This window comes from Amyelois transitella, chromosome 11, assembly GCF_032362555.1.
Source record: "Amyelois transitella isolate CPQ chromosome 11, ilAmyTran1.1, whole genome shotgun sequence".
In the NCBI taxonomy this organism is placed as follows: Eukaryota; Metazoa; Arthropoda; class Insecta; order Lepidoptera; family Pyralidae; genus Amyelois; species Amyelois transitella.
In genome coordinates, this window is record NC_083514.1 from 4,535,924 (window position 1) to 4,553,170 (window position 17,247).

Consider the following 17,247-nt stretch of genomic DNA (forward strand, 5'->3'; position numbering starts at 1 on the left):
ATACAAGTTTCCTGTTACAATTCTAGATTAAACAGTTCTCAGAAAACCGATAAAATATTCTGAGTATTACAATTCAAACGTAACATAAATGTCAATGAGGCTTTAGGCAAGTATTTGTTTTTTTACAGACTCAGTCTGGTAAATAAAAAGGTTTTCAGTTTCCTCTACTTGCATGCCGATTCTGAGTGTATATTTTAGCGGTTTTATTTATTAATTTACTTATGTATGTATGTAGAAAACATCGAGAATGATAAACACAATAAACAAAATAACACAGGTTTTGCTTATTTCAAAAGAAATCTCATTCACCAGAGCCGAGATAGATCGAGTTTTCTTGCTCCATTGAATCACTTTTAATACTAAATTATTAAGGGTCCATCCCGTTGATAAATTTTATCAAACGAGAACCTTAATTACAATTGATGTATCGTTACAAACTCCCAAAAAATATACATAGGAAGAAAATTAAATGGAAATCAGAATAGGCATGCATGGACTGGTGTGTGTAAACAATAACTACGTATGAGAAAAAAAAGTTAGGGTAAATTTGTATGAAAATGAAACGATATAAACTGGGTAAAATCTACCTAAAACATCTTATTTATACTTTACAAACTGTCCTTAGCTGATGCCGAGTGGAAGTTTACTTCAGAATATCCAAGAATTACCGAAGTAAACTTCACGTCAATATTATGGAGGTTTTGTTCATAAAAATGTTAAATTTGAAAAGGACAAATAAAACCAAAACATAACTTGCATTTCATTATATTAAATTATAAACGAAAATTGATGTAACTTAAAATAAAACGTAACTATAAATTCGATTGTGCTACGGTTAAAATGTAACTGATGGATTTCCGAAAATATTTCAAAGCATGATTTAATTTTTCATAAGTAATTTATTGATTTAATAGAAGTAGTGATTCTGATATAAAAAGCAAAGCCAATATTAATGAGAAGAAACATACTTTCCTCTTATAATTACTTCATAGGTTTTATGTTATTGGTAAGTTTTATATGCTGTGATTTATTTAAAGGCTGCGAGGTTCTAACTATTAAACTGAACTAGGTTTGTTAAATGCAAATAATTTAAGGATGAAAATAGAGAAGAAGGCATTATTGTTATATTTTTTTACGTATTCGTAGTAACTTCACTAAAGTTTTTTAGTAACCCATTAATATCGAATGGAAATTGTTCAATTCACCTAATGAAGGTATAATGGCAACTAATATAATTAATTGAACTAAGTAAATTTAAGCAGCTTGCAGACATATCTCTTATAATTTATCTTATTCAATTACAACTTAATAACGATTTACAAAACTGTTTCTAAGTACATGACGCACCACATAGATTGCAGATATACTTACAAGATCTGTAAAAATTTATTTTACAAATATTTGAGGATAGGATTCTTCACTTTTTACAGAAATTCTATAGGATGTAATACATCACATCAATTACATATTTATAAGATTGTTTTAAGAATTGATGTTAAATTAAAAAAAAGAATACATAACGTATCCTAAAAATATTTGTTCTTATTTTTACAGATTTTATTAACAATCGCACATTGCGGTTCGTGGGTGGAATTCGCCAAAATAACCAATATTGTGTGTTTATATGCGCGGATACTACATCGAAAGACTTTATTGAGCAACTATGTTCTTACGTAGATATCCCAAGTAACTACAGTGCAGTAGGTTTGGGTCGTAGATTTTTATTTGTTACCAGTATAGTAAAACTTTACTTACGTCAAAACACTTACAGTCTTCTAGTAAGACAACTTCTGTTTCGTAAGTTTACCAAACTACATAATGTGGCATAATTTTTAAAATTTAAAGCACAAAAATGGGAATAGTAATACAAAATGATATAATTATATTAAAATACTTATATTAATTGCTTTAAAAATATCACGGCAGCCTTTTAAAATTTCTTTATATATATATAGCACTGTACATATTTACATCGAATTCCACCAACACTTTACATAATTTAATAGTGGCTAGCGAATCTTTCATGATTTGTCTTTAAAACACACTTTCATTTATTAGTTATTGTACTTAATGTACCTATATTAACTGCACCATAAAATTTATTAAGACTAAAATATGATATATTTTGGTTTGGCTGCATGCGAAACTAGTTATCGTCTAAAATGACCTTCTATTTACACTGAGGTATAACCGAGTAAACCCACATTAATCAAAGAAAACCTAGTTTAAAAACTACTTGTGTAGCTAGTAATTTAGTGCCTACCAGATGGGGGGGGGGGGGGGGGGGGGGTTTAAACCCTTTATCATTAAGATTTAGCTGTATGTGTGTTCATCTTACGTTCATTGTGTATATTTATTATATACCTACACTACATTATATCCAACCATCATACATTTTGTAATAAATTATATCAATATTGTATATATGTATTTAATTAACTGGATCAGACATACTATTGTAAATAATAAATACAAATCATATTTAACAGACATGCAAAACTCCTGATTTATATGCTGTTTTGACAATACAATAAATATCCATAGAAATATAGACAGTTGTATGTACATACAAGGACCCATACAGTGCAAATCTTAACAATTGTATTCCTCAGTGTAAGTATATAGCAACGCTAAACTTATCGCTGAAATAAAAATACAACATCACATATTCTTTAAGTCTTGTAAGAAATACTTATTAATATACCGGTGGCTGAGGTGTGAGTCGTCGGGGGCTGTGAAGCATTTGGTCACATTCGCAAATGACTATAGTTATAAAAAAATCATAGTATATCACTTTCACATTTTGTCATTCTCCGAATTCGTTAGTTTCGGAAATATCATCCAAGATAAATTGCACATAAATTTGTATTCGTGTTCGATGATAAAACATAATAACGAAATTTCTAGTAAAAAAAACCCTGGCCAGCGTGCATTTTCTTGTCACTTTGACTCACTCGGGATTTGCAGATAACGTTAGTCCTTGGTCCAAGATATAACTCTACAAAATATGTAAGATGTTGATCAGCCGATCGTGATGTCTGCCATGATCAGTAAATTCTCTTTATCGGCCAAAAAATTGTACTGACAATTTCAAAATTTATTATAGCGGCAAACTCAAGTTTATTAAAAAAGTCAGTTAACTTTCTACTAGCGTAATTGTTTTTTAATGTGAAGACCCTAAATGCCAAAGTACGAAACTGCCATATTGAGGAAATGTCGATTTGCGAAAGTGACGAAATACGTTACAACCTCGTGAGGAAGGCACGGTGAGGGATGACGTCGCAGAGTTACCCCAGACCCACATCCAGACACATCATCACCACGAAACCGATGATGCAGCCCCAGGTCGCCAATTTCCCGTTACCTCTGGACAGACAAACGGAAATCTTTAAAAAAACAGTTCAGACATGTTTAGTATTTTCCTAATAAATAAACCTAGAACATTCGCTCGCGGATTCGTTATGTGAATTGTATGAGAATATCGCCTCAACAATATTTTTTTGTAAAATATTCAGGAGTACAGTAATCTTACATACCTGGTCCATTTTGTGAATCAGGGGTACAAAAATTTTACCGTGGTACAACTACTAAGGTGAATTTGATAAACTGTGGGTCAAATTGGACTGTTTCGAAGTACGTTACTGTTTTCAGACACGCAGTTAAATATTTTATTGGCTATTTAATTACAATTCTGCATTGTCATTATATTTCTGCCTAACTTTGACGTGGATGGTGGCCAAACGGAAAAGACATAGTTTTTCTTATATTTATCTCTTGTCGGTTTCTACATAAACTTCGAAATCAAATGGAAGTTACCAACTTACAAAATGCATGAATCGAATCATGTTTTAATAGATAACAATGAATTTAAGTCGAATCGTCTTGAAAAAATAAAGTTTGACGTCTTCCTTGACCTTATTTATGCGAGGGGGACGCAAAGTTGGAAATTACGGACTAGAAACCGAATCGAATAAACATAGCTTTCATTGACGTTGTTGTATAATATATTACAATGGTATGAACATCTATGCATACGTCGGGGTCCGTTATAAAGTGATGTCGTCACACAAAGCCGGCCATTGAGAAATAACGAGCAAACCACATTTGAATATCAACGACTTAGCAAAATTACGATATCGGAAAGACCGAGCCAATGGCGCTTGCGTCTCACGCAGTAACCATAAAATAACTTTTATGTAGAAATTACCCTTTATAGAGTGCGCTCTAGTAGCATAGATAATGTCACACTCCATGTAATAAGGAGCCGTGGTTTTATTACTGATAGTTACGGGAATTTGCGAGATTGCAACAAAATTATATAATGAACACAAGGTGCCTGAATGTTGTTCCTAATGTTAAATATAGAATACTGCCTAATTTGCATTGAGTGTTAAAGTTTTAATGAAAAATATTTGTTCTTCAAATTCTTACACTACTTTTCATTAGAGGTTGTCTGAATTTTGGAGACACCTAATATAAACGGCATCGTGTTATTATCATTAGTATAACAAGAGGTCTTCGTCTAGGCCACCTTCTGCCTTAAATTCTGAGATCCTTGAGCTCAAATTTATTGCAGCGATGCGTGAATGACAAACTTAACGGTGGCAAATCCAATATCCATATTTTTCGCCGGACAATAAAACATGTAGGTAAAGCATACATTAGCAGCTCGAGCATACATTTGCACATTTTATATTGTGTCCCGATCGGCCCGTAGAAACAATGGCCATTGATGGCCATCCGGAATCGGTAGCTGGAATTATGCTCCATTACAATAAAACGATTCCTCGTAGTTAACACGCACACGACACATACCTTTGCCAGTTGTCAAAAATCGTAATTGATATTCCAACCAAGGATTAGTGATAAAATTTGTGAAATAGGTCCCGGTATAATGACAACGATGACTGCTAATGGCTGGTTTAGATACTGTATGCTGACATATTATAAATAAATATTCTTTAAATAATTCCTCCAAACAGACGTTGTATTAAACTTTACCAAATACTTATACCATACTAAAATTTCATTCATTACCGCGTGAATTTAGGGAAATCCTTTCTTAGTGCATCCGTAGACTGCACAAGAAACCAATATGCCAAATTTTAAGTCGTTGGTACAAGTGGTTTTGACTGTCCGTTCAGTCAGCCAGTAGGTAACGGAAGATTATATACATAGATTATTCAGTTACCGTTGAACGTTGCTCTAAGCCGCACGCTACTCGAGTTAATTCGTTTAATCAGTGGTCATCAACATTTTATTTTCCCGATTCATAATAATTCACGTCCTTAAATAATAAAAATGAATACGTGTGCTAGATGTAGCTCAGAATTTAATGATGGAGTGCAGTGCTCATCATGCAAAAAATTGTTTGACTTTGCCTGTGCTAATATCACAGAAGCCGGTTATAGAAAGCTTGGTGCTGATAGAAGAGCCGCGTGGAAGTGTTCGTCATGCAGATCTGGAACCGAGGATCCTGTTTCCCTAGATAAAATTTTTAGTGAAATCCTGGGAATGAAGCGACAACTACAGAGCCTTCCTACACTGGTCGAAGATGTTAAGGCCATTAAATCTGAGATGCAGGAGCTCCGTGCTGCATGTGAATTCAATAATGATAAACTGGATGAATGTGCAAATAGAATAGATGCTGTGGAGTCTAAATTTGCAGAATTCGATTATCTTAAGGAAGCCCTGAAATCTACTCAAGACGAGCTTATGAAGTGCAAACTTAGCTTGGCTGCTAAGGAGCAGTGGGCCCGTCTAAACAACGCTGAGATTAAAGGGGTGCCTACTAAAAAGGATGAAAATCTGTTTTCGATTGTCGAATCTATTTGTAAACATATAAAATGTCAGTTTGCTAAAACATGTATAAACTACATTGCCAGGGTTCCTACGCATAATTCCAAGGAAAAGTCTATTATAGTGAATTTCGCTAATCGCTATGTAAAGGAGGACTTTGTTGCTGCTGCGCGGTCTGTCAAAAACATCGTAGCAAGTGATATCGGCTACCGGGATGACGTACAGCGCATATATGTAAACGATCACCTTACGGCTGATATGAAGAATTTACTCACTAAAACTAAAACTACTCTTAAGGAAAGACTGGGCTACCGTTATGTGTGGGTGAAGTATGGGAAAATACATGTTAGGCAAAATGACACTTCAAAGATTCTCATCATCAATAGCGACAGTGATTTAAACAAACTTTCTTAACTTGGTTCATAATAATGTGTAGTTTAAAATTATATTTATGTTCTGCATTTCAATTGTTCGGATGTATTTTATGGCTTTATATTTCTTTCTTGCATTTAAAAATCCGTATCAGTTTGTTCACCCGTCTATTGTTAAAAACATATTTCTTAAAAACTTACTTCTTGAACATGTTTAGCGCCTCTGACTTGCAGTCCGTGCCTACGCTGGCCTTTTGTTCTCGTCCGGGTGGCTTTTGTTCGACTTATCGCTCTGTTATGCTTGTGGTTGATATTATTAAATCTATACTCATCCTTTTCTTACACATGTTTATTGCGTATGCATATTCTCAAGTTAGTCACGATCTATTCATAAACGCTTTTTGTCCGATACTTATTATTTTAACTACCGTACTTTCTGATACAATTACCTTAGTTTTTATTACGATAATAATTTATTTCTATTTTGTCTCATACAACATTCTTAGTTACAGTGAATAAATTAAATTTAAGCATTTATTACCAAAACACTAGAGGGCTGCGTACCAAGACTGATACATTTAAGCGGAATCTGTGTATGTCTAATTACGATGTAGTGTTTTTAACCGAGACTTGGCTATTGGATGGGATTGCGGACAGTGAGATTTTTGATGATCGGTATGTAGTCTGGCGCCGCGACCGTGACTATACTTTAACAGAACAGAAATACGGCGGTGGAGTACTCATTGCTGCGCGGCGGGAACTTGCTGTTACTTCGCAACCAACATTCCACTCTAGCGCGGAGGATTTATGGGTGACCTTGACTCTTAAACAAGGTAAAAAAAATCCGATTAAAATTAATTTTTGTGTTTTATATTTATGTACCCAAAAATTGGGCAATTCCTTTTCCCAACAGTTATCTAACTTTTTTAACAGCCTGGATGATGTATTCATGCATAATCCTTTAGATAAATATCTCATTATCGGTGACTTCAATTTAAGTAAAATCGTGTGGAACTTGAATAGTGACTTAAGTTATAGCCCATCTAACATAAATAGTGGTGATGAATACTTGCTTACCGACCAACTTAAGTTGCACGGATTGTCTCAATTCAATGGTATACTGAATAGTCAGGGTAGAATACTGGACCTGGTCATCTCTAATGAGACTGTCAATGTTCAAAAAAATCCAGATTCTTTGGTGCCAATAGACCCATTGCATGATTCTTTAGTTATTTCCGCTAATTTTAATACTGACGCTTTTCTCAAGCCAGCCTCATTTACTAAACGACTTTTTTATAAGAGTGACTACAAACAAATAAATTCAGAAATTTCTAAAATGAATTGGAAACAGGAATTTTCGGGTAGGACTGTGGAGGAGGCCACTGACTATTTCTATAATTTTATTAATACCCTCATTCACAAATATGTTCCAACAGTGCAACCCACTAGTAATTCGTTCCCTGCTTGGTATTCTAAGGCTCTCATTAAAGTTATTAAGGAAAAAAACAAATATTTAAAACAATACAATATTTATGAAAACTTGTCGGACTATGAAACTTTTAAATTGTTACGAGATAGATGTAAGCGTCTTGAAAAAACTTGCCACCAGAATTACCTTGATAAAGTTGAAAGTTCTATTGTTAAGAATCCTAAATGTTTTTGGACCTATATTAAAGAAAAAAATAATTCAAAATCCAGTAGTATTCCGAGCAACGTCTCATACAATAACGTACAATATAAAACTGGCAGTGAGATTTGTGACGCGTTTTCCACATATTTTTACTCTAATTTTTCACAACCGATTGCATCGACCTCTCTCCCCAGTCCTATGTCCGATTCCTTTTCTGATATACCCACTTCTTTTGTTTCTAATGTTGAAGTTTGTACAGATGATGTCAAAAAACACTTACTGTCACTTGATACGTCAAAGTCAGCGGGCCCGGATAAACTACCAGCTTGTTTTTTAATAGCTACAGCCGATACTATATCCGTACCTATTGCCATGTTATTTAGGATGTCATTAAGCAAGGGTTTCGTTCCCAGCATGTGGAAGTCGGCGTTTGTTACTCCTGTCCATAAGAAGGGATCCAAAGCGGATGTCACAAACTATAGGCCAATTTCCAAGTTGTGTTTAATCGCTAAGATTTTTGAACGTATAATTTATAATCAACTATATCCTATTTTAAAGAATTCCTTTGGTCCCTTTCAGCATGGCTTCCTCAGTGGACGGTCGACTGTCTCTAACCTCGTACTCTTTAATGACTTTCTAACGGATTCCATGGAAACTAATCAGCAGGTTGATGTTATATACACTGATTACTCGAAATGCTTTGATCGAATTGATCACAGAATCCTGTTGATCAAGTTGGCGGCAGTTGGTATCGGTGGAGATCTCTTAAGATGGTTTACATCTTATATAGATCATAGGTGTCAGGCGGTTGTTGTAAAAAATTATATCTCGAGTTGGGTTCATATTCCCAGCGGTGTTCCTCAAGGCTCACTATTAGGGCCTCTTCTCTTTAATATCATGATTAATGACATTTATAAATGCTTACATTCTTCTAAACTGCTTTGCTTTGCTGACGATATGAAGGTTTTTTCTACTATATCATCGCAATCTGACGCAGCTGCTCTTCAAGCTGATATTGCGCGGCTTGAAGAGTATTGCTCTCAAAACGACCTTGACCTAAATCCCTCCAAATGTTGTGTCATTACCTATACCAGAAAAAAACATATTATCCCAACCACATACTATCTTAAGCAAATGCCATTGCAGCGTTCGTCATCAGTTCGTGACTTGGGAGTCGAGCACGACACTAAATTAATATTTGACACCCATGTAAATAAAATAATTTCGAAGGCTCTTAGATCTCTTGGATTCGTCCTAAGGTGCTCTTCAACGTTTAAATGCATCAAAACTATAAAAATATTATATTGTACATATGTTCGAACTCACCTTGAATACGCTTCACAAGTATGGAATCCCTTGTATAATATCTATATAGATCGCCTAGAAAATATACAGCGTAAGTTTGTCAAATATTTATGTTACCGCATGAGACTGAAATTCAGCCCTGATAATTATTTAACCTTATGCAAACAACAACATCTAGTTCCTCTAAAAATACGTCGTGATGTCGCAGACATAGTTTATTTGTTAAAAATTGCTAGTGGTTCAGTGGATTCCCCTGAACTCCTATCTAAATTAAAAATCGTCGCTCCCTCTAGGAATCTTCGATATACGCCTCTTATATCTGTACCGGTTGTATCAACTAAGTATCGGAAGAACTCTTTTATGTTGCGTGTTGGCCAAAATTTTAATAATATCTGTAGAATTGTGGATTTGGACTTATTTGCCACAGGCATAGCAAAAGCGAGACGTCTACTTTACGATCACTTTCTTCAGTGACAACAAAATTTTCCTTTTATTTTGTATCTCATAGATAGGAATCTAATTTAGTTTAATTATATTGTATACTGCATCTTGCACGTGAATCGTAGAACATATCTTGTAAAAACTTTTACTTTAAGTTTCTATTATTTTTTTTTTTTTTGAACTCTAAGTTTGTGTTGTCAGTGTTCAACTTTTTCTATTTATCTTGTTTCTTATTTGTGAGGACCTTTAATTGGCTTCTTTGCTAACTAGCTTTATTTCTACTAAGTACTATATTATGTTTGTAGCTGTTGGTCTTCCTATTAAAAATAAAATAAAAAAAAAATAAAAAAAAAATAGTTTTACAAGGCTTCAACAATATCGTAAACTTGACACTTACTTACGATATTGTTGAAGCCATGTGAAGTGTGAAGCCCTATATTCAAAATTCGATTGTCACTCGCGTGGTGGTTCCTTTCTTTCATCTTATTATTATTGCTCTTTCACTGAGCTGCAAATAAAAACAATATATCGTTCAGGCTGTAAGCGAAGTCTACTTTACATATCCTAAGCTCGAACACTGAAATTTAGTAATGTAAATAGTAACAAGTTCTTAGTCCGTCACAGATACATGAATAATCTTACAATATTGCGTTTTGGTGTATGAATCCTAAAATGATACGTAAGTGAATCCGTACCAAATACAAAAAGGAATTACTTAGTAGGTTAGAATTTCCAGAAAAGAAACTGACGTAGTATTGGGCAATCTTCCCACCATAACATAGATAAACTCCACCGTGTAACCTAGGATGCAGAACATATAAATCAAATAAATGGACAAATTTTCCCCCTGGCGTATATACCCACTGGCGTCCACCCTAAGGAGGCGTATCAGTAGCCTGACCTCCAAGACTTTATTAACAGGGTAACCTTATTATTTTGTTGAAGGCAAAAACACTAACCTCTGCCACAAAAATTGTGATCCTTTGGAATGTCTACTGCGTAAACATCATTTCGTGCTAAAGCGTCTCTATAAATGTTAGTACTAACGGCTTCAAGTTTTGACATCCGCCTCGCAGTGGCACCAAGTGTTTTAAACCCACAACTACGACATACGCATTCGGATCACGTCTCCTGGGGAACCCCAACTACACACACGTCCTGCACCCAAATGTCAAGTGACATCACTCCCAAAAAGCGAGGAATTTCGAACACGCACATGCGGAGCTGACACGCACTTAAATGGCTGTTAAAACATATCAGCTACTCCAAGTTGCCACATATTCGCCATGATAAGAAAGCTCGCTTCGCAGACGTCCGACAATCACGTATTTGTCATCGCCAGTTTTAGTATCACTGGGCCATTAAAAGCTTGATTGCTCGAGATTGTCGGGACAACCTGTATGTTGTACGTAGTGAGGCAATATAGAATGTATAGGTAATATAATGCCGATAAAGTTTTACAATATAAGTTCGATTAAATTTATTTGTTGTTGAATTTAGACGATATGTATTTTATCTATTACAACCATATGGTTGTCAGATAAACCATATGGTTTATTTACCGCTTAGCTGCTATATTATGCCTCCAGCCAGGTTGAGGATGAACAAGGCGCACCCTATTTAATTTAAATTATTAACTAACTGTATCATTGGAGTAGATAAGTTTGTATTTAAATACGCATTCGTGGGCTAAGACGTCAATCGGAGAAGCGCTGGACATTGGGGGCAGATAATCCATTTCTAATGGTCCCAGGCATGAATTCGCTAAAACAGCATTTAAGAGTCATCCGACAAGTTTTTAGGGTCGGCTGTAAACAACAACAAATCCACCTCTTATATATGTGCCAGTTAAGGTATAATTTTGCTCGTATGCCTGTGTTTCAGTGCTGCGAAATAGGTTAAGCTGTTGAGCTATGTTACTATATATATATATATATAATCTTCATCCCTATGGCGTTTTTCACGGTTGCGCACATTCTCCGGAAAGGAGCCCGTTTTCCGTCAAAACCACGATGTTGGAGTAAATCTGCTTTTTCCGATCATGGAGTAAATCCGGGGGGAGCTTCGCTCACAACAACGGGGCACAAACTAGAATTGTTGTCAACAATTACGCTTATCATCATTGACATGAATATTAATTCTTGTAGAGACCGAAACTGAAATTGTTGCGAGTCGAGTTGGATATGTTAAAAAAAAACATTGCATTCAGCATCAGGATCTTGCATGAAAATGTGTCTGGAGGTAGGTCAGGGAGAGTATCCAGTGGCGCGCCGGATTCCCAGACGGTGACGTCAGCGCATAGACAAACTAGAGCGGCGTCACCGGCCTTATCCCGGCAACAAACGTGTTATTTCATATATTTATTGGTATTGACAGGGGCGCAACAGAAACATGGCGGATGTATGTGCCGTCTGGTTCCCGATATTAAGTCCACTCCTTCTTTTTCCTATAGACGTGGAAGAAATATGCACATTTATTTAGTGGAGCTTTTACCGTAATCCAACACGAGTCATGTTCCCCTGCAAAGGTTGCGGAGGTCAGACGGGAGTAGCTCCTTGTAAAAACCTGACTTACCCAATTCATAATGGTTAAAAGGTTCGACTGGCAGAGAATGCCTTGTGGCATTAAGTCCACCTGTTGTACATTTTACGTGCATAAAGTTTAAATAAATAAATAAAAAACACACCCGACCTCCTCTTAAGAGAGTTACAGATATAACCGGGATTGGCGCCCGGAGGAAGAAGAAAACATTTTGTCAATTACAAGTGTGCGTTTGTCCTCCCTCCAAAGCAATTGCTGCGAATAGCGGCATACTTTGAGATTAAAAAGACAGTGCCTAGTAGAAACAAAATTCTAAACATTGCCATGCATGATGTCATACATCTTATAACAATCTTTTTAAAGCGTATTGGTGATACTAGCCACATAAATAGATAAATTTTGCTGAAGGAAAGTGGCATGAAATTTGCGAAGAATACTACATTGCTGTAGTAGTAGCTTTTCAATTATACAAGTAAATCACATTTTTTCATTCTGTATGCATAGTTTTTCATATTTTCGATCTTATTTTTAGTCAACGGTAAATATTATGTTTTTGAATCTTATCTATAGAAGCGAAGCGATAATAAAGAGCAGAAACTAATTCTTTCTACTTGTCAAGACCTCTACATACTTATTTTGCTTAAGAGTTCTCTTGACCTGATCTTTTTCAGAAATTCCTTGATTTGATAAATTAATTAATGTACATATTTCGAAGTCACTCTGTACCTCATGTCATCGACATGCGAATTCTTTAAGCGCCTTAATGGACACTTAGCCGAACTTCAGGTGGCTCTATGAATTCCTTCAAAACTACACAGGTTTCTCCTAGATAGATCACTGCCAACGTATAACTGCGTCCTCACAAAAGCAGAGCTTCGTGTCGGAGAGATTCATGCGGTGTAATCTATGGAAAATAAACATTTTTGTACTTTTCAATGTAGGAGGGTACGGTGCACCGCCGCCGCCGCTATTTCTCAGGTAAATGTAACCTTTGAGACTTGTGTTTGTGACATCGGCTCTGTCTATCCCTCAAGGAATAAAGACGTGGTATGTAAATCCACGGTAACCTTCATACCCGTGATATAGCCATTCATGTTGGTATGATGTGGTTTGGTTTTATGTATGTATATATGTTGGTATGATCACATCTTAATGAAGCCGGCTATCTGGGGAACAAATGTCTGGCCATGCCGCCTGTGCCGGGTACAAATAGAAGGAGCAGGACGAAAAATCTTGGCTTGGTAGACTTTGTGAAAAGCGGCATGCAAGCCAATGGACTTAAATCTGTGGGTACCGAAAACCGGGTAAAAGTAATTTCCATGCTACGTCCGTACACCCGAATGGCGCGCCGCGTCCAGGGTGACAGACGGCGGGCTGCTAATTCTCAATCGTTACCGGCTCTGTTTACCCCCCAATAAATTTAAACGTGGTATGTCAATCTTAGGAAAATAAACTGCTTAGTGTTTTCCATCCTGAGTCCCCACACCCGAATGGCGCGGGGTGACAGACGGCGGGCCGCTATTTCTGGCGGGGTATTTCCGTCGCCTCGCCCACTCCACGCGCCACTTGCACCACCAATCGCTATTGTCTCGCCTATTATCGCTAATTTCGCAAGAAAAATAATAGCTCGGGAAAGCCATGTCGTAACAATTAATGGTTGTGGTTGTATACAAATAAATGTAAAACAACGTGTTATAAATATTCTTAGGCAACGTGATGAAACAAACGGCAGTGTGTCAGTTACGGATAGCGATAACGTAATAAATTTGACTAACCTTTTATTATTATAACCTAGAGATATCAAAACTCTATTTGAGTTTAAGAGAAAAATATTATTCGAGAAACTACATTATTGATACAAAAATAATTTGGAACATATATTGCCAATGAATATGAAAAAACCTATTGGTAAAAGTTACGTAGGAATGCAAAGAAAAAGATTTTGGCAAACTAGCGCTTAGCCTAATCATGCGTAAATAATCATAATCAATGTGACAAATGCCTAAGCCTTGTTAGCAAAGAGTGTGATGTGCATACTTCTGTATTAAGTTTATAGTAGATTTTGATTCATACATTTGATAAAATATGTTTGACATGACACATCATATTATCCAACCACATAACAAGCTTCCCTAACGACCAAACCCACGGTACATCTACAAAAATGCGGCCTATCCTGTTTTGGCACAATAATGTGAACAATCACCTAATAAAAGTACTTAGACTGGTAGCGACCAGTCCGGAAGGCGATCGAGGCCGGTCTTGGACAATGTATCTGCTGGACAATACGACTCGTCGCCAAGGGGAAGTGTGTATGTTTCCTTCGCTCCCACCCTAACGATCCTCAAGCTATTGACATTTAACGAGCATGTCATATCCAAATCTGTCGAAAGATTGACACGAATCGGAACAATCTAGCCATTCTAGCGGCGCGACCCTCGTCAATCTTATTCTGACAACGCGAATATTCTGCCCCGAAACATAACAACTCTGTGACAGCCGAATGCTATTTAATACGTTTAGATAGCCAATTCGAAAGATTTCGATCTACATCTCGGTAAACTCATATTCACTAAGAAAATCTTGGAGATGCGCAATAAAGGCGTCGTTATCGGAACGACATCAAAGAACGGCGAGGGCCGTGGCAAGCGAGGGTCACAACAAAGCCGATGTCGCCCTTGTGATCTTTTTGCTGATCTCAAGGCCAGCTCTCTTATTCTACTTAGTGAGGGTAAAATAAGACATCGCCGTATTTGCTGTATTATACGTTTTGACCTACAGTCGCGCTGTCGTTGAATCATTTCAAATTTAGTTTAATCAGAATTAAACTAACATCAGAGTAGCATAAAGATGACGATAGTAAGCTACGAGTAGAATTAGATTCCTTCATAAGTAACTAGATGCTTGTGATTAACTAAATATATTTTACTAGCTTTTACCCGCTGCTTCTCCCGCGCGCATTTAGCGTTTTTCGCAAATTCCACTGGAAGTTTAGTTTTTTCCGGGATGAAATGTACACAATGTCCTTCACTAGACTCATAATTATCTATTCGTGGAATTTTAAGAAGATTAGTTCAGTAGATAACTCGCGACGAGGTAACAAACAGGTAACACAGACAACGAGTAACAAAAGCTACCGTTTCTGTTGTTGCCATAATATCGTCCTCCTGGCATTAGATTTGATTGCAGCGGCCCTTTTCAGAGGAGAAGCCTAAGAATATGATTCAGAAGCGAATCACGCTTGACCTCACCAACCTTTTTGAAACCGCTTCGGGGAACTAATCCCCGCTTAACAACTGATCAAAGGAGTTACTTACGAAGCATTGGCTTCAGGTATGATGTCGTCAGTAACCACATAGATCATGGCTCCAGCTGCAAATGCCAGGGCGTATGGCAGCGCCGGCTCGGCCAACCCTACTGCTACAGCGCCTAGCACTCCGAATACCGGCTCAACCATGCCAGATAGCTGGCCGTACCTGAGGACAAATATTTTGGTCATATTAATTATATAAATACAAAGAGGTACGTCACGCCTTTTTACTTCACGGATATAAAGATCTAAGTCTTGGTGAGACTCGTTTCGGACCCCAGAGCCCTAAGCGTAACGGCTGAGGATCCTGCATTTTTATAACATATATATAGGACTGGTTCAAATTTTAATTATAATAAAATTTATTCTTAGAGGTCCAATTGAACATCAGAAATATTCTGCTAAATAAAGAATGCCTTCTTTTACAACAGTGTATTTTACCCGAAGTTTCTGGTCTTACTCAGTCAGCTGTAGCGTCCAGTCCAGTAGGTATATATGTAGATTTTGCCTAAAGGACTCGTGTTTATTTATGTCTGTTATATACTGATAGAATGTGTGGCCGCTCATTAAAACTTCAATTCTCACCCTACTCCAATAAATACTTTTGACTTATAAAACAAAAATATTACATCATATGTCTCATTTGACAAGAAAAGATTTAACTTTATAAGGTTATCCGACTGAGCGGAAAACAGTTAACTTTTCAGCGGCGCGGGTCTTCAAAAAGGCTCGTGTCCAAAAGAGCGATTACGAAGCTATGTATCGGTGTGTTGTTAATTTTCACGTGTACGGGTCGGGCGGCGGGGTTGCGGCGAGCGGTGCGGTGCCGAAAGAGGCCGCTAACGAATTGTTTTGGTGAAAGTGCGGGCCCGGTGCCGCGACCACATTCCGATAGACTGGTCGAGGAGTAGCCGCTGTGGGAACGCATGGCCACCCCACACGACGGCAGCCCGGAGCTGTCCGCGACCGTCTTGATCCGATAACTACGGCCTGAAGGCGCTTTTCAGCGGTTATCCGTGTTATTTGCTTACGCCGAATGGCATTATGGTAACTGAGAACTATGGATTTGTTTATTTTAACGAAAACCTGTAGATTACTTTCCTCTGCTCCTGTCAATCATTATTTCCCCGTTTTAATACTGATTTAGGAAATCTTTTTGTATTCTCACCCTAAGGAAAGTTTTCGTTTTTACGATCATTAGTACCGGCTGTGCTTTGGTGGATTAATTATTAACCAGCAACATTTTAAAAATCCGAAGTCGAAGTTAATCTTTTTTTTTGAGAAACAATGGTAATAAAATGAGGAGCTCGTATTTTTCTGAACAAGATGAAGTTGAATATTTAAGACTTACGGCTCTAACATTCATCTTTCTCGTAACGATTGTCCTGGCTACATCATTTATCTGGATAGGAGCCCGGGGCGTGCCAAAGACCACGATCCTACATAGGTTGAGTCAGGTTTTTACACGAAGCGACTCCCGTCTGATAGCGACAACCTTTGCGTGGGAACCTTAACCTTATTGAATCATGGTTACACATCCTGTTGTCCGAATATGCAGGATTCCTCATGATGTTTTCCCTCAACGTAAGAGCATCGATTATCCATGATAATACATAACCCGGAAAAGAGATATTGGTTGTTGGTCGGGGTAAGATTTGAACTTGCGCCTTCATGTGCGATTCGCCTTTCGAAGCTCTAAAACACTTTAAGAGATCGCTGTGATATCTAGTTGGAATGCGCAAAGGAACGAGTTTGTTAAATCTGGTGAAGGGCGCGGCGGTGCGGTGGCTCGCGACGTGATGCTATGTTATCGCATGTTTTATTCAGCGGGTGGCGAAAGCAGCAATTTG

General features: G+C 37.1%; 1 protein-coding gene across 2 annotated transcripts in view; it reads right to left on the bottom strand.

The window, feature by feature from the left end:
• Positions 1-1,150: 1,150 nt before the first annotated feature.
• Positions 1,151-17,247, bottom strand: part of LOC106135155 (zinc transporter ZIP11) — a 47,569-nt gene continuing 31,472 nt past the window's right edge. For both annotated transcript variants that reach the window (XM_060946512.1, XM_013335378.2), the window contains exons 6-7: positions 15,405-15,563; positions 1,151-3,366 (exon numbers count right to left, since the gene is read on the bottom strand). In XM_060946512.1, coding sequence (XP_060802495.1) covers positions 3,288-3,366; positions 15,405-15,563 — 238 coding nt within the window. In that variant the 3' untranslated portion in view covers positions 1,151-3,287. The remainder of the gene's footprint in view (positions 3,367-15,404; positions 15,564-17,247) is intronic.